Source organism: Leucoraja erinacea, chromosome 25, assembly GCF_028641065.1.
Source record: "Leucoraja erinacea ecotype New England chromosome 25, Leri_hhj_1, whole genome shotgun sequence".
Lineage (NCBI taxonomy): Eukaryota > Metazoa > Chordata > Chondrichthyes > Rajiformes > Rajidae > Leucoraja > Leucoraja erinaceus.
Window position 1 is genome coordinate 640,763 of NC_073401.1, and position 25,932 is coordinate 666,694.

Genomic DNA, 25,932 nt, shown 5'->3' on the forward strand with positions numbered 1-25,932 from the left:
AAATTCACTTGGACCACCTACGACACCTGCCTTCCCTTATTTGGAGACAGGAGATAGACTATTGACTGATGTCTATTACAAATCCACTGACTCCAACAGCTATATAGACTACACTTCTTCCCACCCTGCCTCCTGCAAAGATTCTATCATCTGCTCCCAATTCCTCCGTCAACACTGCATCTGCGCCCAAGTTGAGGTGTTCCATACCAGGACATCCGAGATGTCCTCATTCTTTAGGGAACAGGAGTTCCGTTCTTCCATCATAGATGAGGCCCTCACTCATGTCTCCTCGGTATCCCACAGCTCCCCTCTTGATTCCCCCTCTCCTCAGTCGCAACAAGGACAGGGTCCCCTCATCTTTCACCCACTAACCGTCGCATACAGGATATAAATCCATCGACATTTTCGCCACCTCTAACGGGATCCCACCACTAGTCACATCTTCCACTAGTCATTCCATCTCCACCCCTTTCTGCTTTCTGCAGAGACCATTCCCCTCCCAATTCCCTAGCTCACTCATCCGTTCCCACCCAAACCACCCCCTCCCCAGGCACCTTCCCTGCAACCGCAGGAGATGCAACACCTGTCCCTTTACCTCCCCCCTTGACTCTGTCCAGGGACCCCAACAGTCTATTCAGATGAGGCACACATTCACTTGCACCTCCTCCAACCTCATCTACTGTATCCACTGTTCCAGGTGTGGGCTCCTATATATCGGCCAGACCAAGCGTAGACTGGGCGATCATTTCGTTGAACACCTTTGCTCAGTCTGCCTGGACCTACCTGATCTCCTGGTTTCCAAACACTTTAACCCCCTCCCACTCCCACACTGACCTTTCTGTCCTGGACCTCCTCCATTGTCAGAGTGAGGCCAAACGCAAATTGGAGGAACAGCACCTCAGATTTTGTTTGTGCAGCTTACAGCCCAGCGGTATGAATATTGATTCGCCTAACTTCAAGTAACCCTTGCATTCCCTCTCCCTCTGTCCCTCCCCCACCCTAGTCTTCCTGCTAGTTGTACTGTTCGTGTCCCTTCGTTATCACCATCTTCACAGCCAACAATGGATCATTGTTGTCCCTTTGGCTATCGTTGCCGGCTCTTCATGGTTCTGTACCTTTTCATACCTTTATTTTCTCTCTCCCCTGACTCTCAGTCTGAAGAAGGATCTCGACCCAAAATGTCACCCATTCCTTTTCTCCAGAGATGCTGCCTGACCCGCTGAGTTACTCCAGCTCTTTGTGTCTATCTCCTGAATGAATAGATAAAGACGTTTAATCATGTTCAAGCAGGGGAAGCCGATTTAGACCATTCAATCCCTTGAGCCCACTCCCCCATCAGGTGGTCTTCAGCTCAGCAAGTCTATTGCACCCTTATGCCCCTGTCCCACTTAGGAAACCTGAACGGAAACCTCTGGAGACTTTGCGCCCACCCAAGGTTTCCGTGCAGTTCCCGGAGGTTGCAGGTGGTTGCCGGAGGTTGCAGGTAGTGGAAGCAGGTGGGGAGACTGACAAAAACCACCGGGAAACGCACGGAAACCTTGGGTGGGGCGCAAAGTCTCCAGAGGTTTCTGTTCAGGTTTCCTAAGTGGGACAGGGGCATAAATCCCTTTCTCAAATGCTAATTTATTTGCACCAGTCTGAGTTAGTGTTGAGCATTGAAGTGAAATGGTGATCTTCCTCTGTAGTGTTTGGGAAATACATGTGGACCTTATGTATTGTGTTTGTTCACAGTGCCCGGCTACCTCGGATGCTTTAAAGACAATGGTGACCCCCCACCATTATCAGGGAGCAGTGAGACATCGAACAAACTGACCATCCAGACCTGCATTAAGTTCTGCAGGAATAAGAGGTTTAAGGTAATGAATTACAGATTTACTCTCGCATGTGATTCTGAATAGATTGCTGATGAGAGGTGGTAAATGTTTTAAACTGCAAGAAAAGGCAGAATGGTTTGGACATTGAGGCCTCAACCTTGCCCACACCACTGGCATTGTGGGTGAATGCAGCTGAGAATATTCACATCCCACCAGGGACATGCAGTCAGGGGAGACAGGGCAGTCAGGGCCTCACCTGTCATACTCCTAATGAAAATAGCTGTAAAGAAAAGTCTGGCAGGTTGATTCGTTGATTTGTAGCGGCCGATTCGGAGGTTCTGGGCCGCTGAGAGCTCCCAATTGGGCCCCGTGCCTAAAGGGGCTCCGCTCCGCGCTGGAGTAATGTACTCTTGGCTTGGGTAGATCTACCCCGGGTGGAGGGGGGAGAGAGGGGTGGAGAGAGAGCAGAGGGGTGGAGGGGGAAGCAAGGGGTAGACGGGGAGGGGGGGTGAGAGGGTGAACGGAGAAGGGGGAGAGGAGGAGAGGGTGAGGTGGGTCGTTCCCTCACGTTCCCAGGGCAATGCTCCCGCCCCTCCAGTCGCCGTGCTTCACGCACACAGCCCCGGCTCCACCCCTCTCTCTCCTTGGGGGGACGCGGTGATCAATACAGGGAGTGCCGGGCCACTGATACTAGCCAGTGCTTCCCCAACCATTGACCTCACCGCACGTCACTGCATCCCACCTGACTGGGGTGAGGTGGGTGGCAGGCTTTGGAGAGTGTGTGTGGGGGGGTGGGTGGGGCGGGAGAGTTTGGGGGGAAGAGGGTGGGAGAGTGTGGGGAGTGGGGGGGAGTGAGGGAGGGGGGGGGAGAGTGTGTGAGAGAGTGGGGGGAGATTGTGTGGGAGGGGTGGGGGAGAATGTCGGAAGGGGTGAGTGTGTGGGAGGGGTGGGAGAATTTGCAGGAGAGGAGGGATCAGAGAGAGAGAGTGGTGAGGGAGGGGTCAGAGGGAGAGGTAGATTGGGGGGTGGGAGGGGATGAGGTGAGAAGGAAGCTGGGGAGAGTATGGTGGAGGAGGAGAGTCTACGGGAGGATGGAGGGAGTGTGCTGAGGGAGGATTGGGAGGATGTGGAGGTCAGGGTATAAAGATGCTGGGGAAAGGAAGAAGTGGAGTGAAGAAACAGGGATAAAGCTGGGTTGTGAGGACATTTATTTCCTTGCTTTGGATATTCTGTGCTGAGGCTTCATGGCCCAATTTACCACCAGCCCAGGTTACACTCTAGTTTGTGCCTAATACTTCCGGGAATTAACTCCACACTGTGTGTTTGGATCAAAGGTCCTACACTTACAATAGTGTCTGCCTGTAAGTGTCTTTAAATTATGGTCGAATTAGTCATTGGATTACTGGGTCATAATTTAAGAAGGTTGAACATTGCTGCTTTAAGGTAATTCATGGAATTAACAAGGTTTCCATCATTAGACCAGGGCCACTTCATAATGAGCACATACAGTATTTACTTCTCTTAATGGAGTGTTTGAAAGCAGCATTAGTGATAAACCTTTGGATTGTTATCCTTTGTGATGAAATGACATCTGTACCTTTGCATAGAGGTGGCAAAAACATCTGAAGTAATGTGGATGTTTGTAACCAAAACCCCTTTAATTCAAGTCTGAAGAAGGGTTTCGGCCCAAAACGTCACCTATTTCCTTCGCCCCATAGATGCTGCTGCACCCGCTGAGTTTCTCCAGTATTTTTTTGTGTACCCCCTTTAATTCAAACTGGTTTACTTTTGCCAGTGTGCCACAGGGCGACATTAGAAGGACGAGAGGTTATCTTATAGAAACATATACAATTCTTAAGGGATTGGACATGTCAGATGCAGGAAAAATGTTCCCCATGTTGGGGAATTCCAGAACCAGGGTTCACAGTTTAAGCATAAGGGGTTGGCCATTTCGGAGTGAGATGAGGAAAAGGTTTTTCACCCAGAGAGTTGTGAATCTGTGGAATTCTCTGCCACAGAAAGCAGTGGAGGTCAATTCACTGGATGTATTCAAGAGACAGTTAGATATGGCTCTTAGGGCTAAAGGAATCAAGGGATATGGGGTGAAAGCAGGAACGGGGTACTGATTTTGGATGATCAGCCATAATCATATTGAATGGCAATGCAGGCTTGAACGGCCAAGTGGCCTACTCCTGCACCTATTTTCTATGTTTTTATTTTTCTATTCTATCAATTCACTGCTCACGTGTGTCCCTTTCAATAACTTTTCCAGGCCTTCAGAGAGAGACAGCAATAGAGTAAAGGGATAGGAAGTAAGCAATGCTAAACAATGTCTGTGCTGAGAATGATGAGCTGTATAATATCTGGATGCGTCACTGCACTGTATAGAACAGCTCCTCTCTTCTGCGTAAATTGATTACAGCTGTTTTACTTTGTTTCAGCTTTATTATCATTTTTAATTTGTTGTTGCAGCTCGCTGGCATGGAGTCAGGCTACGCATGTTTCTGTGGGAATGATGCTGATTACTGGAGACATGGGGAGGCGAACAGCACAGAATGTAACCACGTGTGCTTTGGTGATCATACTCAGCCCTGTGGAGGAGATGGCAGGATAAACATCTTTGACGGTGAGTAATGCAAAACAGAAGTCATTCCTGGCCTTCTGCAGCCAGCTTGGGGCTGCTGTTGTACATTCTCAACTTCATTTTCTTTGTCCCACTTCAAGCAGCCATGTTTTGAAGAAGGGTCTCGACCCAAAATGTCACCCATTCCTTCCCTCCAGAGATGCTGCCTGTCCCGCTGAGTTACTCCAGCTTTTTGTGTCTATGTTAGGTCTTTAATTGCCCTGGACTGTCAGTTGGGGTATTCTGCCCCACACACTTCTCTGCATCTCTCCCTCTACCTGCCCCTTTAAACTTGTCTAAAATCTACCCTTTTGACACAACGTTCTGGTCACTTGTTCAACTACTGCTATATCTGGCTCTATGTAAAATATTTATGTTTTGATAATGGTCCATGAAAAGTGGGGATATTGTACTATTTAAAAGTCATGGGGTCATAGAGTCTTAGAGTGATTCAGTGTGGAAACAGGCCCTTCAGCCCAACACCGGCCCACATGTCCCAGTTACCCTAGTCCCACTTGCCTGCGCTTGGTCCATATCCATCCAAACCTGTCCTATCCGTGTCCCTGTCCAACTGTTTCTTAAACGATGGGATAGTCCCAGCCTCAACTACCTCCTCTGGCACCTTGTTCCATACACCCACCCTGTGTGATAAAGTTACCCCTCGGATTCCTATTAAATCTTTTCCCCTTCATCTTTAACATATGTCCTCTGGACCTGGATTCCCCAACCCTGGGTAAAAGACTGAGCATCTACATGACCTATTCCTCTCATGATTTTGTACACCTCTATAAGATCACCCCTTATCCTCTTGAGCTCCATGGAATAGAGACCAAGCCTACTCAACCTCTCCCTATAGTTCACACCCTCTAGTCCTGGCAACATCCTCGAATATCTTTTCTGAACCCTTTTAAGCTTGACAATATCTTTTCTATAACAGAACTGAACACAATATTCTAAATGCGATCTCACCAACATCTTATAAAACTGCACATGACCTCCCAACTTCTATACTCAATACTCTGACTGACGAAGGCCAAAGTGCCAAAAGCCTTTTTGACCACCTTATCTACCTGCGACTCGACCTTCAAGGCACTTGTACTCCTATATCCCTCTGCTCTACAACACTACCCAGAGGCCTACCATTTACTGTGAAGGTCTTGCCCTAGTTCGACGTTCCAGTAAATGCAACATCTCACACTTCTCTGTATTACATTCCATCGTCCATTCCTCTGCCCACCTGGCAGTGTTTTATAAATGCATTGTTATTGTTGCTGCTAAACTCTCAGCGGCCATCTATTCCAGCTTTGTTCCCTAATGACAGAATTGAAATGACACGACCTCCCAGTGTCTTGGAATACTCCACATGACCATCAGTGCCAAAATTAACCATGTTCCTTCAGTCCAAAAGAAATCGTGCCAAAGATCAGAAGATCAGAAGACATGGGAGCAGTTAGACCATTCGGCCCGTCGAGTCTGTTCCATCATTTGATCATGGCTGATCTATTTTTCCCGCTCAACCTCAGCCATAGAAGGAAATGAGGTCCTGCTGTCAAAGAGACATTCAATTTCCTTCATCACCACTGAGTCCTGCTGATAGGTCTTTTGCCCAATTCCATAGCCATTGTTCACTTATTGCCGAAGATAGACACAAAATGCTGGAGCAGCTTCTCTGGAGAGAAGGAATGGATGACGTTTTGAGTCGAGACCCTTCTTCAGACAGATAGTCAGGGGAAAGGAAGACACAGAGATATGGAAGGATAAGGTGTGAAAATGAGGGGAAGGTGACAATGAGGCATACAATCAGTAGCATTTAATCAGGAGAACAGTGAAAATAGTCGGAGAACTAGGACGGGGGACGGATGGAGAGAGAGGGAAAGCAAGGGTTACATGAAGTTAGAGAAGTCAATATTGATATCGAAGATAGACACAAAATGCTGGAGTAACTCAGCAGGACATTCCCAAACCCTAACCTCAGCGTGTATTCATACCGCTGCCCAAGCTGCCCGTGTATTTATAAGCTGCCCAAGTGAAATATGAAGTGCTGATCCACATAACGTTACTGCATCTTCCTTTGGCTTCACATGCTAATGGACATTTGTGGTTTGTGAGTTTTAACTGCAGCCACCAGCAAGCTGTTACACTGTCAAAAACATTATAACTTGGCCCTGTCCTCAGCCAGTGACCAATCCACGTATTTCCCTGAGGGTTTTCTGGGCAGCAAGGTTACTTGTATCACTTATTTTTACCAGTGCAACAGTTTTGTTAATAGTGGCGCAGTTATTTCTCACAGCATTGCTTCATGGACAAGAATTGAGAATTATTTTTAAGTAATTGTATGAATAACGTGGAATTATTAAAAGGTAGTTCCATTGGTGTTGGTAAAGCTAACCATTCGGCAGTATTGATAGCACTGACATCAAAGCAGATTAGGATAGAACAGAAAAAATTATTGTTAAAATCTGAAGTGAGGTGCGTGATAAAATACATGCAAGGTTGTAGAAGCCTTTAGTTCTGGCAGGTACAATTCAGGAGAATCCAGAGGTACGTTATAAGTTCATTAAAGGAAAGAGAATAGGTCATCAAAGCGGTCATCTATGTGAGGAACCTTATGGCTCAGGAGATGAGCAAGCTCATCATTGAAACATAGAAACATAGAAAATAGGTGTAGTGGTAGGCCATTCAGCTCCTCGAACCAGCACCGCTATTTAATGTCATCATGGCTGATCATCCAGAATCAGTACCCCATTCCTGCTTTCTCCTTATATCAAAGTCCAAGTCAATTTTATTCATCACATGCAGTGAACTGAATTTGCCAGCAGCGATACACTTAAAAAGAATACACAATTCTTGAGCATCTTGAGATGCAACGTGGGCTGCAAATGGCTCATGGAGTTCAATGCAGATGTTTGTGAGGTAAAGTCACATCAGGGCACGACCTTGACAGTGAATGGCGAGGACCTAGGCAACATTATTGTGCAGAGGGATCTAGCAATACAGGTGCACAGTTCACTGGAAGTGGCTTCACAGGTAAATAGGGTGGTAAAGAAGCTTTTGGTACATTGGCCTTCATCAGTCAGGGTACTGAGTGTAAAAGTTAGGATATTCTGTTGCAGATGTACAAGACTTTGGTGAGGCCACATTTGGAGTATTGTGTTAGTTTCCATCACCCTGTTATAGAAAGGATGTCATTAACCTGGAAAGAATCCAGAGAAGATTTACGAGGATGTTGCCAGGACTCAAGGGCCTGAGATATAGGGAGAGATTGGGCAAGCTAGGACTGTATTGCTTGGAACGGAGTTGGCTAAGTGCTGATGTTATAGAGGTGTTTAAATGATGAGGGAAATTCATAGGGTGAATGCACGGTCTTTGTCGGGGAAAGCCAGAGTACATAGTTTTAAGGTGAGAGAGGAAAGTTTTGTTGGCAACCCAAGGGGCAACTTTTTCAGACAGAGCGCGGTAGGTACATGGATCAAGCTGGCAGAGGAGATAGATGAGGCAGGTACAAAACAACATTTAAAAGACACTTGGACAAGTACATTGTTAGGAAATGTTTAGGATATGCATAAAATGCGGGCAGATGGGACTAACTTAAGTGGAGTGTCTTGGTCAGCATGGACAAGTTGGGCCGAAGGGCTTGTTTCAGTGCTGTGTGACTCTCTGACGGTGATTGGACCAACCACCTGCTGGGTTTCGCTGCAGACTGCCCTGCCCTGCCCTGCCCTGCCCTGCCCTGCCCTGCCCTGCCCTGCCCTGCCCTGCCCTGCCCTGCCTGCCCCTGCCCTGCCCTGCCCTGCTGCCCTGCCCTGCCCTGCCCTGCCCTGCCCTGCCCTGCCCTGCCCTGCCCTGCCCTGCCCTGCCCTGCCCTGTCCTGCCCTGCCCTGTGCTGTCTGGGCCGCCCTTTGGAACTTCTCTCGATTTATCTTTGGCTTGCAAAGACTGTCGTCTCACAGCATGAAACAATGAAAGAGATGCTCCAGCTCCCCCTGCTTTCAATTACCTCCCTTTGTCACACCAAAATAGAGAGCTGAGCACCGCAAGAAACAAGCCTGTCTGTGTATGAAGGACCTCCAATACCAAGTTCAATGTAGCACGGATACCTGGGAACAATTACCAGCCATATTCCAGTTCTGACTTTTATATATCATGCACCACAAAAACAAAACAAAAATTGTTGCCTGTAAATCATGCCAGAGTGTCTGCTTTAAAATAGCATCAGCGGGAGACTTTTTGACTCATTTTATCCAGCTTTGAGTCTGTTTTCTGTTGCAAGTTGCACGTAATGCGTTAACATGAGCCATCGGCACTGATGTACAATAAAGTGGCACCAACTGAAGGTCCACGTTATTGACAACATTTAGCATGAAGGTTTACCCGGTTGTTGACTATAATTGGACTATATGGAGTCCTGAGTGCAAGATGATTGCTAACGGAATCAAGGGATATGGGGAGAATGCAGGAACGGGGTACTGATTTTGGATGATCAGCCATGATCATATTGAATGGCAGTGCTGGCTCGAAGAGCCAAATGGACTACTCCTATATCCCATGTCTATGTTTCGATTATTGTCACATGTACCAAGGTACAGTGGAAAACCTTACCTTGTGTGCTATTCATTCAAATCGCACCTTCCATCTGGTACTTGTATCGTTTTTGTAGGTAGGAAGTTATAAGATAACAAAGGCATAGAGATAACCATATAACCATATAACAATTACAGCACGGAAACAGGCCATCTCGGCCCTACAAGTCCGTGCCGAACAACTTTTTTTCCCTTAGTCCCACCTGCCTGCACTCGTACCATAACCCTCCATTCCCTTCTCATCCATATGTCTATTCAATTTATTTTATTTTTAAATGATACCAACGAATATATGTATGTTAAAGTCAGGATGGTGCTGAGCTGGTTACAGAAATTGTTTCCATTCACCAGGGTTTGGAAGATACTGTCCAAATGACCATACTACTATTGTGTTGTTCATATTGCTCTGGTTATTTTTCATTATAGCTCGGTTGCACAGGATTCAGCTCTGAGTCAGAAATGTGTAGGTTTAAACAATGGTCCGCCAGACCTGAGGATGGAATATAACATGTAATAAGATCCTACCTTTTCACTGTTGGTTAACTGAGGCCGTATCTAACCCAGTGGCAATGTTTTGCTGAAAATGGGCAGCATTGTGTCGCAGCGGTAGAGTTGCTGCCTTACAGTGCTTTTAGCGCCAGAGACATGGGTTCAATCCCGACTATGGGTGCTGTCTGTACGGAGTTTGTACGCTCTCCCTGTTACCGCGTGGGTTTCAAGTGAGATCTTCAGTTTCATCCCACACTCCAAAGACGTACAGGTGTGTAGGTTAATAGGCTTGGTATAAATGTAAAATTGTCCCTAGTGTGTGTAGGATAGTGTCAATGTGTGGAGATTGCTTGTTGGTGCGGACTCGGTGTGCCGAAGGGCCTGTTTCCATACTGTATCTCTCAACTAGACAAAACTCAACTAAACTAGAATGAAGGAGTTGTATGTCATGGAAAACCAACAAATTTCTTCTTCAACTGAGCCACAATAAAAATGACCCAGAGCAACGTTAAATTAACATGGGTATTTGGATGAAACAAACCCTGGTGAATGGAAACAATATCAGTGCATGATCCTGACCCGGACATACATCAGTATGTGTTCAGATTCACTGACAATTTATCCACGTTACATCCGTGACTGCTTTACAAATATATAACAATATTTCACCGGGTGTAAGGTTCTTCGGGATACCTGTAGGTTGTGAAAGGCATTATGTAAATGTAAGTCTTTCTTCAATACTTTTACTTATAAGGCCATGAAGTCAGTTGAATGGGAATTAACTCCAATAATCCACTATATGACTATTCAGAAATTCTGATGATTCAGCATCTGGCTCGCAAGGTGAGGTTTGCCATTCTGCTTCTCCAATCACCAGAATCCCGGTTCCCCCACTCCCTATTCACCCACCAGGGTCTCAGTTTGCACACCTCTGTCCGTTTGCTGTGACCCAGTTCCCAGGCATCCCAGACCCCCAACTCTTGTGCTCCCCACCCACCCACCAGAGCCTCGGGTTCTGCAATTCTATCCATTCTTCAGGTTCTGCTGGCCTCACTCCCTCGAACCTTACCAGGTTCATTGGTAAAATGATTATTCTGCTGCGTTACATCTAAAGTAACGTTAATTGAATGTGTGTTGAGAGCATGAATAAAAAAGTACCATGCAGTAGTCATACAGCAGGGAAACAGGCTCTTTGACCAAACTTGCCTACTGTATGTAGATTAAGATGCCCAATCTACATTAGTCCTGCATGTCTGCGTTTGGTCCATATCCATCTAATCCTTTCCATCTATGCATCTGTCCAAATGTCTTTTAAATGTCGTTATATTATCTGCCTCCACTACCTCCTCCAGCAGCTCGTTCCATATCCCCAGCACCTTCTGGTGATGAAAGTGCCCCTCAAGTTACCCCTCTCACCTTAAACTTACAGTAGGTCATCTGGTTCTTGATTCCCCTACTCTGGGTAAAAGACTGTGCATTCACCCAATCTATTCGCCTCATGATCTTGTACATCTATAAAATCACCCCTCATCCTCCTGCGCTCTAAGAAACAAAGTCCCAGCCTGCTCAACTTCTCCCTATAGCTCAGGCCCTCAGGTCCTGGCAAAACCCTCATAAATCTTCTCTGCACTCTTTCCACCTCATGAACATCCTTCCTGTTTACCTGTGAATCCACTTTCAAAGAACTATGTACCCGCATTCCTAGATCCCTCTGCGCTACGAAACTTCCCAGGGCAGTTTCATAGAGCTCACTGTAGCAGTCCTGCCCTGGTCTGACTTCCTAAAATGCCAACTATTACGCGTATCTGCATTAAACTCCAGTTCACTTTCCCAGCTGATCAAGACCCACATGTAATTTGTGAGAGCTCTATTTGCTATCTACGATACCACCCACTTTAGTGTCATCTGCAAACTTACTAAACATGCCTTCTACATTCTGATTCAAATCATTCCTACAAACCATAAGCAGCAATGGGTCGAGCACTGATACCTGAGACACATCACTGATCACAGGTCTCCAGTTCGATAAACACCATTCCTCCGTAAAGCCGGTATCAGTCAGCTAGCTCTCCCTAGATCCCATGAAATCTCACCTTCTAGTGGAGCCTACCATGCAGAACCTTATCAAATGCCTTGATGGAGACCATATAGACAACGCTTATGGCTTTGCCCTAATCAATATCTTTGGCTATGAGTCTGGAAAATCTGCTCGTCCGGTCCCATCAACGTGGTAAACATGCCAGATTAATGGAGTATTATTCACTGTGGTGTCCAGAAAACAATGGTGTAATGCCAAGCACATTCATCTGATTGTTTCTATAATGTTGGGCGAGTCCAGAACCAGGGGCCACAGTCTTAGAAGAAAGGGAGGCCATTTAAGACTGAGGTGAGAACAAACTTTTTCACCCAGCGAGTTGCGAATTTGTGGAATTCCCTGCCACAGAGGGCAGTGGATGGATTTAAGAGAGAGTTCGATAGAGCTCTAGGGGCTGGTGGAATCAAGGGATATGGGGAGAAGGCAGGCATGGGTTGTTGATTGGGGACTATCAGCCATGATCACAATGAATGGCAGTGATGGCTCGAAGGGCTGAATGGCCTCCTCCTGCACCTATTCTCTATGTTTCTATGGTGTCAAGAAATATGGCTAAATAAAATTGTACTGTTACATGGAGATATTGCGATTGTTCAGTATATTCCCTGTTTATATTGAATGAATCCCTCCCCAATTTATTTAAAAAATGTTTGCTATTTTCAAAGGAGAGCTTGTCTTAACATAAATCAGCAACAATTAACGTATTAGCTTTCAGTTTAGGTCCTGATTGACTAATTATTCTGCCTCTCTTGCAGCAATGATTGGGGCCTGCGGTGGGAATTATTCAATGGATGCTGGGATCATTTACTCTCCTGATTTCCCTGACAACTATGCGAGTGGCAGAGTGTGTTACTGGACCATTCAGGTGCCAGGTGCTTCTCTCATTCAATTTGACTTCACCTTGTTTGACATCAGGGACTCGAGTGACATGGTGGAGTTTCTGGATGGAAGCAGCAACAATGTTCTCGCCAGGTTCGATGGGAGAAACCGGCCTCATGACAGTCTGAATGTGTCGGCCAGCTTTGTGATTCTGTACTTTTACTCGGACCGGGTTAACCAGGCTGAAGGCTTTGCTGTCCTGTACAAAGGTAAGCAGGGAGCCTGTTTATTGCCTTCATGCTCTACAGGATATACAGGAATAAACATCAGCATACTGCGACAATGCGGGTGAGAATTCAATGATGTATTAAAATAAGTGTCTACTTTGCTATCTTTGTTACAGGAGCTTTGAGTCTAGAGCTTACATTTAATAATGCTATCTCTGTGAAGTATGTAAAATGTCCTGGGGGATTTCAAGAATAGTAACATGGATTGTTTGAAGAAGAGTCTCGACCCGAAATAGAGCTCTAGGGGCTAGTGGTGTCAAGGGATATGGGGAGAAGGCAGGCACGGGTTATTGGTAGGGGACGATCAGCCGTGATCACAATGAATGGCGATGCTGGCTCGAAGGGCCAAATGGCCTACTTCTGCAGCTGTTGTCTATTGTCTATTGTATTCAATGGAATTTAGAAGGATGAGAGGGGTTCTTATAGAAACATATAAAATTATTAAGGGATTGGACATGCCAGATGCAGGATCCATGTTCCCAATGTTGGGGGAGTCCAGAACCAAGAGTCATGGTTTAAGAATTTAGAACTGAGATGAGGAAAAACATTTTCACCCAGAGAGATGTGAATTTGTGGAATTCTCTGCCTCAGAATGCAGTGGAGGCTGATTCACTGGAAGCATTCAAAAGAGAGTTAGATAGAGCTCTTAGGGCTAGCGGAATCAAGGGATATGGGGAGAAGGCAGGAATGTGGTTCTGATTGTGGATGATCAGCCATGATCACAGTGAATGGCGGTGCTGGCTCGAAGGTCCGAATGGCCTACTCCTGCAACTATTTTCTATGTATCTATCTATGTATCTATGAAATGTAACCCATGTCTTCTCTCCAGAGATGCTGCCTGTCCCGCTGAGTTACTCCAGCTTTTTATGTCTATCTTCGGTTTAAACCCCAGCATCGTCAGTTCCTTCTTACACATACATGGATTTTTTCTTCTCCCATGAAGGAGCAATGGTTTCAGAACAAAAGGAACCAACAAACCTTGTCTTACTTTTGTAAACTGCACACACGCACGCATACGCGCACACACACATGCATAATGCCACACACACACACACTCACACACACACTCACACTCACACATGCACGCACACATACATGCATAACTCTCTCACACACACACACTCACAAGCACCCACACACACGGACACACTCACGCACGCACACACATGCATAATGCCACACTCACACACCCACACACGCACACTGACACTCACACACGCACATGCACACACACACACTTTCGCACAGACAATCACATATGCACATGCGAACACTCACACTCACACACGCACACACACATACACACACCCCATCAAGTGCACAATCATTCGCATGTCAGTCTTACACTAATTCCCCATGGCACACCCATGCACATGCTGTACACTGTCACACACACATCTCATGTACAGCATCTGCATGGAATCACAGCTCTCTGCTCACAACACATTCCCACTTCTGCAATGACGTCTTGAAAAATGACCTGACCTGGAAATGGAGGTGGTCTTTTTCTTTATTTCCCTGCCATTGAGGAGGAATAAGTTGAGCTAGGCAAAGTGCTGTTATTCGGACTGATAGTTTTAAATATTTCAAATAACTGTTACCATTCAATGAGCACAGTCACGTTCTATCTTTTCTGTACTTCATGCACTTTTTTGTTTTCATTTTTTTTCTTGTGCAGAAAAGTATTCAGTAGCTTGCTGTGTTGTTCCTTTAAATGAGTAATCCACAGGAATCTCTCCCAATGGCAGTATATTTGTGAAAGGTAATTCTACCAACCGGGGGACTAATTCTAACAAAATCATTCTAATTGGAGTCACAGAGTCCCGACAGCCATGCAGCACCAAAACAGCACTAGACCTTCGGCCTAGCTTGCCCATGCCCACCAAGATGGCCCATCTACACTTGTCCCACCTGTCTCCGTTTGGTCCAAGTCCCTTCTAACCTATCCTATCCATGTACCTGTCCAAAGTATCTCCCTCTCCTCTGACATTAGTCTGAAGCAGGGTCTCGACCCGAAACATCACTCCAGAGATGCTGCCTGTCCCGCTGAGTTACTTCAGCATTTTGTGTCTATCTTCAGTTTAAGCCAGCATCTGCAGTTCCTCCCTACACAAATGTATTTTAAATATAGTTATAGTTTCTGCCTCAACAACCTTCTCTAGCAGCTCATTCCATATACTCCACATACTATGGGTGAAAAAGTTGCCCCTCAGGGTCTTATTAAATCTTTTCTCCCTCACCTTAAACCTCTCATTCTCCTATGTTCCAAGGAGTACGGTCCTAACCTGCCCAACATATTCCTATAGCTCAGGGCCTCAAGTCCTGACAGCTATTCAGAAATCCTCTCTGCACACTTTGCAGTTCAGCAAAACAGGGTGACAAAACTGAACATGATACTCCAACATCACCTTATACAACAGTAGCATAACATCCAATGTTTATACTCAGTACCCTGACTGATGAGAAGATCAAAGCTGATCAGTCTGAAGAAGGATCTCAACCCGAAACGTCACCCATTCCTTCTCTCCATAGATGCTGCCTGTCCCGCTGAGTTTCTCCAGCATTTCGTGTCTATCGTTGATGAAGAACAAAGTTCTGAAAGCTTTCTTGACCACCTCATCTACCTGTGATGCCATTTTCAAGGAACTTTGTACCTACACCCCAAGATCTCTCTGCTCTCAACAGTCTCCAGACCGGTGCCATTTACTGTAAAGATCCTGCCCTGATTAGACTTCCCAAAATAAATCTGCATTAAACTTTATTAACCATTCCTCTGTCCACTTGCCCAACTGATCAAGATTATGCTTCAACCTTTGCTATCTACAATACCACCCACTTTAGTGTCATCTGCAAACTTACTAATCGTGCCATGTATGTTCTCATCCAAGTCGTTGCTATAAACCATGAACAGCAATGGGCCCAGCAGCAACCTTTGAGACACGCTACTAGTCACAAGCCTCCTGTCCAAAAATCAACCTCCACCATCATCCTCTGCTTCCTTCCATGAAGCCAATTTTGTATCCAGTTGGCTAACTCTCTAATGATCTAACCTTCCAGAGCAGCGTATCATGCGGAACCTTGTCAAATGCCTTGCTGAAATCCATATAGACAACATCTACAGCTCTCTCCTCATCAACATTTCTGGATACATTTTCAAAACAATCAGATTAGTGAATCACGACCTCCCACGTCTAAAACTCTGCTGACAATCCCCATTCGGCACTTCTCTCCCTATCTAGTAGTAACGTTCTGACCACAGATGCTGGGCTCACTGGTGTATAGTTCCCAGGCTTTTCCTTGCAGCCCTTTCCTTGCAACATTTACCACCCTCCAATCTCCCGGCACCTCACCCCTATTTAATGATGACTCAAAGATCTCAGTTAGGGAACCTGCAGTTTCTTCTCTAGCTTCCCACAGTGTTCTTAAATATATCTGATCAGGCCTAGGAGATTTAACTACCTTGATACAAGTTAGGACATTCAGCACCTCCTCGACAGTAACACTGACTGCTCTCATGATACTTCCATCGACTGCCCCAAGTATTCTGGTCTTCATCGCTTTCTCCACTGTAACAACAGAAGATAATTACTCACTGAGGACCTAGTTCATCTCCTATGGCTCCACACAGAAGTGCCCGCTTTGGTTTCTAAGTGGCCCTATTCTCTCTCTGGTTACCCTTTTCTCCTTAATGTACATAAAATCTCTTTAGATTTTCCTTCGTGATATCTACTAGAGCTATCTCCTGCTCCTTTTTGCCCTCCGGATTTCCTTTTTTAGCCTGCTCCTCAATTCTCCAAACTCCTCCAGGGATTCACTGGATCCCAGCTGCCAATGCCAGTCCCATGCTGTATCCAAACTAAAGCCTTCTTAAATGAAGAGGACTTGCAAGTAAATTAGCACCGAATACCCAACATGTTGTTTACTTAACACCCTACCTCTTAACACCAACGTACATCGCCGTGCACTGTACAATGCACTGTGATCCTAACAGTTCTGAGTTGTAAGCTAGAGTTACACTGTTTTGTTTTGTATCAAAAATAATTTATTTAATTACGATCATGATACAAAAAACAAACCGTGGTAACCGTGGTAACTGTGGTAACACACCCACCACCACAGTACACAATCACCACATTATCTAGACACTAAATTTTCACTCCTTACAAATATACTAAATAACTACTATACAACTCTGTCCCTCTCCAACACCACCCGGCGTGGTTGTAACCCCGGTAAAGGGGCAAGCACAAGCCTCTTCCGCCTGGCGCCATGACTCGCAGATGGCCAGCTTGGCCAGGCCTAGGAGCAACCCAACCAGGACATCTTCAGCCCTACCCACTCCCTAGATCCCATGGCCAGTCCTCCGGTCGCTGATAGCAGAGCCGCTCCGCCCCCTCTGGGACCCTAGGTGGTGGGTAGGCAGCTAGGCTCCTTGCCCTCCGCACCCTGGCTAAAGGGACGCTCTACTGGTAGAGTTACACTCTGGGTGGTTTGAGCTTGACAAATGACACTGGGGACTCACCTGTCCCAAGCTGCTCCTCTTCTAACTGAACCAACACAAAGTATGAGCAGCTATTGAGGGCATATGCTCTTTTCTTCACTGAGCTTTCCACATCATGTGTGAGCACAAAAAGGGACATAAAGTGCAGGAGTAACTCTGTGGTTCAGGCAGCATCTCTGGAGAACATGGATAGGTGACGTTTCGGGTCAGTACTGATTGTGATAGTGGAGGGGAAAGATGGAAGGGAGGTGGAGTCAGAACAGAGTTTGTGAGGTAATAGGTGAATACAGGAGTAGGGGAGGGGTTGATTAGTTTACTTTAGTTCATCGATACAGTGGAACCAGGCCACTGAGTCCGAGCTGACCAGCAATCACCCATATACTAGTTCCTTGCAACACACTGGAGACAATTACAGAAACCAAATTACAAACCCGCATGTCTTTAGAATGGGGGATGAATCGAGAGCACCCGGAGAAACCTACGTGGTCACAGGGAGAACATACAAACTTCACACAGACGGCACCCGTGGTCAGGATCGATCCCAGGTCTCTGGCGCTGTAAGCAGCAACATTACCACTGTGCCACAATGCCACTCCAAGGTGGCAGATTGTTGAACAGAAATGAAAAGACACAAAGTGTGAGATAAGGGGATGCAAGAGAATAATCTAAAGGGGAAGGAACATAAGTAGAAGAGGGTGGGGGATGGTGAAAGAAAGAAATGTGTGCACATAAAGAGATAGTAACAAAGAAAAGAGGTGTAGGTCCATCGGCCCTTCCAGCCAGCAGTACGTTCATGGCTGATCATCCAAAATCAGTACCCCGTTCCTGTTTTCTCCATATATCCCTTGATTCTGTTAACCCTAAGAGCTAAATCTAATTGTCTCTTGAAAACATAGAGGCAGGACACAAGGAAGAGAGGGGAAGGGGGGGGGGGGGGGGGGGGGGGGGGGGGGGGGGTTGAAGAGGGGTGTGTTTGTAGGTAGTTAGCTAAAAGTGGAGAATGCAATGTTCATAACATTAGATTGTAAGCTGCCCAAGAATAAGGTGTGCTACTTTGCATGTGGCCTCACTCTAGCAATGGAAGATTCCTAGGACAGAAAGGTCTGTGTGGGAATGGGAATGGGTTTAAAATAGTTAGCAACCAGGAGATGCAGCAGGCTGATGGTGGTAATCTGTGGAATTCTTTGCCACAGAAGGCTGTTGGAGGCCAAGTCAATGTATATTTTTAAGGCAGAGATAGATAGATTCTTGATTAATACAAGCGTCAGGGGTTATGGGGAAAAGCCAGGTGAATGGGGTTAGGAGGGAGGATTGAATGGCAGAGTAGACGATTGGCTGAATGGCATAATTCTGCTCCTGGGAGAGAGTCAACATCAGTCTGAAGAAGGGTCGAGACCCGAAACGTCACCCATTCCTTCTCTCAAAAGGGGAAGGAACATAAGTAGAAGAGGGTGGGGGATGGTGAAAGAAAGAAATGTGTGCACATAAAGAGATAGTAACAAAGAAAAGAGGTGTAGGTCCATCGGCCCTTCCAGCCAGCAGTACGACATCTGTCTCCTCAGATCCTGGTGAACTTCTACCGCTGCACCATCGAGAGCATCCTTACCAACTGCATCACAGTATGGTATGGCAACCGGAAGGCATTGCAGAGGGTGGTGAAAATTGCCCAACGCATCACTGGTTCCACGCTCCCCTCCATTGAGTCTGTCCAAAGCAAGCGCTGTCTGCGGAGGGCGCTCAGCATCGCCAAGGACTGCTCTCACCCCAACCATGGACTGTTTACCCTCCTACCATCCGGGAGGCGCTACAGGTCTCTCCGTTGCCGAACCAGCAGGTCGAGGAACAGCTTCTTTCTGGCCGCTGTCACTCTACTAAACAACGTACCTCCGTGACAGTGACGCCCCACCCCCCTGCCACCACCCCCCCCCCCCCCCCCCCCCCCCCCGGACACTTATTATTTTTTTTTTTTTAATTCAAAATCGTTTGCTATGTCGCTCTTCAAAGGAGATGCTAAATGCATTTCGTTGTCTCTGTACTGTACACTGACAATGACAATTAAAATTGAATCTGAATCTGAATCTGAAGAGATTCTGCCTCCAGTTAATGAGTTAATCCAGCATTTTGTGTCTATGGAAGGGATGGATTCAGGTCCTGATCCCACCACAAAATGCACTGAGCGTACATGGTATGAAGGCGCACTCCCTCATCCATGTGGTATGTAAGCATAGCCAATTCTGGAAGTCAAAGTGAAAGCTGACTCTGAAGTATGAGCCATTCCTATACACTACCAGCACAGACTGGAGCCCAGGAGTAATGGAAGATGAGGGGTGACCTGACTGAAGTATATACAATTATTAGAGACATAGATAGTATAGATTGTCAAATGTTTTCCATGTTAGGAGTATCATAAAACTAGAGGGTATACGTTTAATGTCAGTTATAAAAGGGATTGTCAGAGATGATGCTGGACTCAGATACTCAGATGTTTAAGAGGTACTTAGACAGACACTTTAATAGGCAAGGCATAGAAGAATAGTAAGATTAAACGAGAACTTACCAGTTCGAAGTTTGATCGTTATTTTATGAGGAGTACGTTGAGGGAATACATGAAGAACCCCGCCAGGACGCATGTGTGTCATTCTTCAAAGCAGCGGTGTGAAATCACAGATAACTGTAATGACTGAACATAGTAAGATTAGAGAAGAAAATACCAGTTGAGTATATGATCATGGGTGGGAGCGGAGGGCACGTATTCCCTCAACGTACTCCTCATAAAATAACGATCAAACTTCGAACTGGTAAGTTCTCGTTTAATCTTACTATTTTACTTCGGAGTCACGTGTATGACTACGTGAAGATTTCAAAGCTCTGTGATTTCATGCCGTGGAAACGAGTCCATGCATCACATCTGCCTTAATTGACTGTGGGAGGAATTGTGTTAACATGTTTAGACATGAATCCAACATTGAAATCCATGATAAATTGTTAACAACAAATTATAGCCCCTATTTATGGGGTGAAACTATATTACAGAACTTAAAATTGGCTCTGCAAAGTTCCAGTTTAACTACTGGTTTGTGGTAGAATAGTTGGAACATTTTCCCCTGATCCATCCTGCTGTCACGAGGATTTGGTTCATTGGTACATCCAACTCCATAGCTGCCGATGTAGTTGCAGCCCTGGTGGAATAAGATTTGAATATGTTAATATCCACCCCAGATGTTGTTAAAACCTGTTTCAGCCATCTGGAAATAGTTTGAACCGACACTTTTTTATGGGTTTGTTTGTGGCTGATTAGTAGTGCCATCTCATAGCCTCGGATGTTTTTGGTATTCTCCATATAGAACAATAATTATCTTATTATACAGAGACGATATCTGTAGGGTAATCCCTAAATTTTATTTTAAGGCTTGATGATCCCGGTCTGTTCTGTTTGACTAATTCGTAATATGAAACGTTATATTCCTGTTGAAGAAGTCATATAGTCCAGCCTTAACTTATGTACGACTGTACCCTTAGTGCCGTGACCAAAGCATGACTGCTTTGTGCGTCAGTCCTTGCAGGGACAGAGCTGTTGCTGGAGACCAATTCCTTAGCAACGTTAGGGCAATACTTATATCCCATTTAGAGAGTACGTGGTTCTTGGGGGTAGATATTAAAAATTCCCCTCATAAGTTTGGTTACCAGGGGTGAGTCCCAACAGAATGACGCTCTGATCCTCGCCATAGATATGTTGATAGGCTTCTGGCGCAGTTAATGGCACTGTAACTGAGACCCTCGTCATAATGGAGGCCTGCCAGGAATTCGAGAACAGACGTTATGTTTATCAAACTGTAGGTGATGTTGTTTTTTTTGTGACAGGAAGAGAATATTGTGATAAGAGAAATCTCCTATTTCCTGATTTATACCAGATATAGTTTTTGGTGGACTGTCTGTGGCCCGCTGAGATAATGTTCAATGTTGGGTCTGCCAGTCCCAGTTGCAGTAGAGGTTTCTTTAGACTCTACAAATTGATAGGTTTGTTTGTTTTTGACATGGATGGGTTCCCCTGTTGCGGGATGAACCAATAATCTGGTTGTTTCAGGATGGTGATGCATGGTTAAACCCCATGTTGAGTATCACAGGGAACCATGGTTAAGTAGGCCAATCAGCACTACCAATTAACAGACGCTGAGTCTTGTTGTATTTTTCATAATACCCGACTGATGATGCAGAAAAGGAGAGAATGCATAGATAAACAATTGCCCCCTCAATGCAGTGAAAAGCATCTGTCCCTGCTGTCCCAGGGTCTGGTTCCCAAGAAACACAGTTTGGTAACTGGTGATTAAGTCTTATTTTATTGAATTTGCGTGACCTGATGTCTGTCACTGAATTTTGGGTTACCTGGTAGGTAAGTAGCTGATATTCCAATATTTCTCTGGATACACCATTACCAAATTGTATTAGTCAGATTGTCACTCTGTAGTCTAACACGCTGGTGATTTATCCCAGAGCAGTATGACTTTAGGCCATAGAACGCACCCCATATTTCCAGGTAGTTTATGCCCAGTGTCTGTGATAATGATGTCTCCTGTGCCTTTCATCTACCTCCACAGATGCAGATGGAAATTGGTAGTACCCCAACCAAGCGCACTGGCATCAGTTTGTAGCACCACTAAGGGTTTTCTGATAACGATAGGGTTGGAACAATGCCGAATGTTATCCCTCCACCATTTTAATTCCATAAACTTTGATTGGTGGCTTATTGGTCTGTCGAAATGACCAGTATTAACTTTGAATGTTTGTATTTTGCCCCTTGTAGATTTTTGGTAATACAAAGGTCCAAATGGCTGGAAAGGCAGACACTGTATGCCAATTATACTTGCTACCAATCTGATAGACGGTTCACTGATGTCAGTGGGGTTGTTGCAGGCCTCAGTTAAGACTGTAGCCTTGTCCTTTGGTAAAGTCACCGACATGTGAGCTGTCAATAGTGAACCCCAAATAATCCATTATGTTGGTAGGCGTTAGTTTAGATTTAACTGGATGGATGATAACCCCAGTTTTCACCCAATTGTAAGGTGGCTGTTACAGCTAGTTAGGCCAACTCCAAAGTTATGCCCACAATTAGTATGATCATATGATTATGTATTTGGTAGCTCTATACTGCCAGAGCTGCCCCATCCAGTTGAATTTTTTAAAATAACGTTTGTGATCAGTCCGTGTAGGCACCGAATAGTAAGCATCTTTTAGTTCGATGCTAGCCATGGAGTAGCCTTTGGAAATCAGTCCTTTAGCAGTTACCAGTTCCCATTTTGTACTGAATATATAGTATTCCAATGTATTCCAGCCAATCGTGTTGGGGTTACCCATTACCCCTTTTGCACAATTCAATGGTATATCCCTGGATACTGCTTAGGATATAAGTGTCTGTAGTTAATACACACCATGTATCCAAAAGAGTGTAATCTCCCACCAATGTGTGTATTATCCACTCTTCCTATAATTTGTAAGGGACCAGACCCACCTACCTCCATTGTTACCAGTGGAAGTTTGCTTCTTCTGTGTGGCCTTCGTGGAGGTTGAGGCGCCGGTGTCTGGGTTTATTTTTGGGTTGGGGTTTGCGCATCTTCCAGAAAGGCCGGTCTGGGCTATGGTCTAAAAGACCGCTGTCCTGTATGCCCGGCCTTTGAGCTTTCACCAGCTTCTCTTGTTCTGCTGGTGGGTGCATAAGGGTGCTGTCTTTGGCTGTAGGAGATCCTTAATGTTGTCGCCTTTATGAGCCCCAGGGCTTTCCTAAGTCCTGTTCCGACGTTTCCAGATGCTATTTCCATGACTGGAACATTCAGGGATGCGCAGTTTCCTGGTCCCAAGTATTTTTGCAGTGGTGTCCATCGTGGTCTGGCTGTATGTATTTGGACACCATGACCAATAGATTTTACCTTCCTGCACCCCCTGTGCACTTGTAGTTTTGTTCGTCAAAACCCCTCTTCAGGGTCAGCCCAGAATTGACCCCCCCAGTACTCCCCTCTGACGAGGGAGATGCACTGTGCAGCCCTACAAGAGGTGCTGCTGTGGGTTTTACATAGTGCCCACAGTGACTAGACTCCATCTCCCAGAGCTTGTCATGTTGGAGCTCGGCTCCATAAGCCGCTCCAACCGGCTCCAGCGCTCACGGTCGCTGGCCGCCCAAAGTCGGACTCATCAGTCCTCGACTCTTTTGGTTTTCTTCTTGCCTTCCCGCCCAGACGCAGTGTTTAATCTGGCCGGTGCGGGGGTGAAGTCGGGCACAGATGTTCCCTTACGGGTGATTCCTGTGCCGCCGGCCGCAGCTGGCGTCCGCAACTCCACGGTCTTCCCCCGCCAGCTCTGATCGACTTCTTTGCCTTGTGCATGTTTCCCCCACCTGTAGAACAGTATGGGAACAATAAAGACCGCAGTATCACATACCTGCAGATCCATGCTTCAAACTTGCCGTTAAGGGGGAACGTCTTCCACCCCTCCCCCTGCTGTTTTGATTTGTCAATGCCAACGGCTCCCTTCTGTATTTTCTCCCGCCCAGCCATGGTGTTTAATCTGGCCGGTGCGGGAGCGAAGACGGGCACAGCTGTTCCCTTATGGGTGATTCCTGTGCCGCCTGCCGTTGTTTGCACAGCTCTCCATGTTTCCCCACCTGTGAAACAGTATGGGGAGAATAAAGACCGCAGTTTCACTTATCTGCAGGTCCAGGTTTAAACTGTCGCTACGGGGGAACGTCGTTCCACCCCGCCTCCTGCCGTTTCGACTAGTCAAAGTCAACGGCCCCATTCTGAATAGTCTCCCGCCCGGCCATGGTGTTCTGGTCGTCGTGGGACCAAAAGTCGGCACAGCTGATCCCACTTACGGGGCTTGTGCCTTCAGCTGCTGCTGGCTCCCGCAACTTCACGGTCCTCCCCAGCCAGCTTTACTCGCAGCACTTGTGGACACTATTTTGTCCAGCTTTCCCCCCCCCCCCCTGTGTAAAAACAGCGCGGGGACAAACACTACCGCAGAGTAAATCACTTACCTGCAGGTCGCGGTTTCAAACTTACCGCTGCGGGGGAAAGCTCCACCCCGCCTGTCGTTTCGCAAGCGTGAAAGTGATATGTCACGCATGCTTCCTGGCGGGGTTCTTCACGTAGTCACTCACGTGACTCCGAAGTAAAATATATACTTTTTGTAGTGGTTAGGAGTTTTGCTTTTTGGTTTTAGTGAAGTCTTGAACCTTTGGCACTGGAGCCCTTAACATTCCATTCAGCCCTTCTTAAATTGCTTTAGAATAATGAAGAATAGCTGAAGGCTAATGCCCGAAGTAATTGAAAGGGTTGTTAGGGAAATGGATTTGCTTTAAATTCCAACCTACTGACAAATTAGACCTCAAGATGAAAGAAGGGAAGACTTTGAAGTGGTTTACTACATGTAGTCATTCAAGGAAATATTTACAAAGAATGTTTATTGCGCTTGAATGTTGTGCAATTTGCCTTCTGCTAACTTGCCATTTCCGCAGCCATTAAAGACGAGCCCCAAACGCAGCCTCCAGCGAACAAGAACGATCTAAATATGTCTGACGTGTTAATCGAGAAGGTGGGCTCTGGGACCAATGTGGCACGGTCTTCAAAGATTCTCTACTTCATCACAGCGAGTCCCAGCCAACCAAACCAGAACATGCCAGGTCAGTACCTCTCTGCTGCTGAATAAATCTGTCTCGTTCAATGTCACCCATCTCCATTCACCATCACTATGCTTATTTACAGTGTGGACTATCTATGCCTTGGCAGGCCTATTGACATTGACTGTGATAGCAATGGTTTCAAAGATTCTCCTCCATCTAACAATAAAGTAAGTCTCGACCTTTCCCCTCAGAGCAAACCATTTTCAATTAACGTAAATGGAAAGTATTGATTCTGATGTGTGTTGTTGAATTCTATATGGAGGAAAGTTACAGGCTCAGTGGGAAGGGATGAGTGAACCAAGCAGTTGCAGAAGGAGCAGTCTCTGTCAAAGTGGAGCGGGGTGGAGATGGGGAAATGTGACTGATGGTGGGATCACATAGAATTAGCAGAAATGTTGGAGAATGGTGTGTTGGATTTGGAGGCTAGTGGGGTGAAAGTTAAAGACCAGCAAACTCTATCCTTGTTCTGTCTGGGTGGAAGGGGAGTGAGCGTATTCAAGAGAGAGTTAGATTTAGTTCTTCGGGCTAATGCAATCAAGGGATATGGGGAGAAAGCAGGAACAGGATACTGATTTTGGATGCTCAGCCATGATCATATTGAATGGCGGTGCTGGCCCAATGGGCCGAATGGCTTATTCCTGCACCTATTTTCTATGTTTCCATGTTTCTAAGAGTACAGAACTATGGGACACAGGGGAGATGTAGGTATGGGGATCCATCTAAACAAAGTGGACATGTTGGATGTCCATGTATTGAAAGCCTTGCAAGCAGCTGCGACAGAGATGGAGAAATTGAGAGAGGTGGGTGTGGTTCAGGTTACTGTGGGAGTCGATGGGTTTGTAGTAGGCATCGGTCGATAGTCTGTTGGTGACTATAGTCCTGAATGGAAGTAGATCTGTTCTAATGCTATCTGGCCCACAAATAGTTGCAGGAAATGTGTTTGCGTCTTAAGTCCCCTCAGAAATGGGCTGACAAATATTCAATTCAGGGGCAGTTAGGAAGAATAAGATTCTCGCTAATCAACAGGATGAACATCAAGTTATTACCTCTCATTGCGT

At 46.0% G+C, this 25,932-nt stretch overlaps 1 protein-coding gene across 4 annotated transcripts in view; it reads left to right on the plus strand.

The window, feature by feature from the left end:
• kremen1 (kringle containing transmembrane protein 1) overlaps positions 1-25,932 on the plus strand; it is a 335,721-nt gene that overhangs the window by 170,036 nt on the left and 139,753 nt on the right. For all 4 annotated transcript variants that reach the window (XR_008725485.1, XR_008725487.1, XR_008725486.1 and 1 more), the window contains exons 4-8: positions 1,732-1,856; positions 4,287-4,440; positions 12,354-12,686; positions 24,710-24,874; positions 24,957-25,041. Coding sequence is in view for 1 of the 4 variants with exons in the window: in XM_055655566.1 (XP_055511541.1) it covers positions 1,732-1,856; positions 4,287-4,440; positions 12,354-12,686; positions 24,710-24,874; positions 24,957-25,041 (862 nt within the window). In the remaining 3 variants the exon portion in view is untranslated. The remainder of the gene's footprint in view (positions 1-1,731; positions 1,857-4,286; positions 4,441-12,353; positions 12,687-24,709; positions 24,875-24,956; positions 25,042-25,932) is intronic.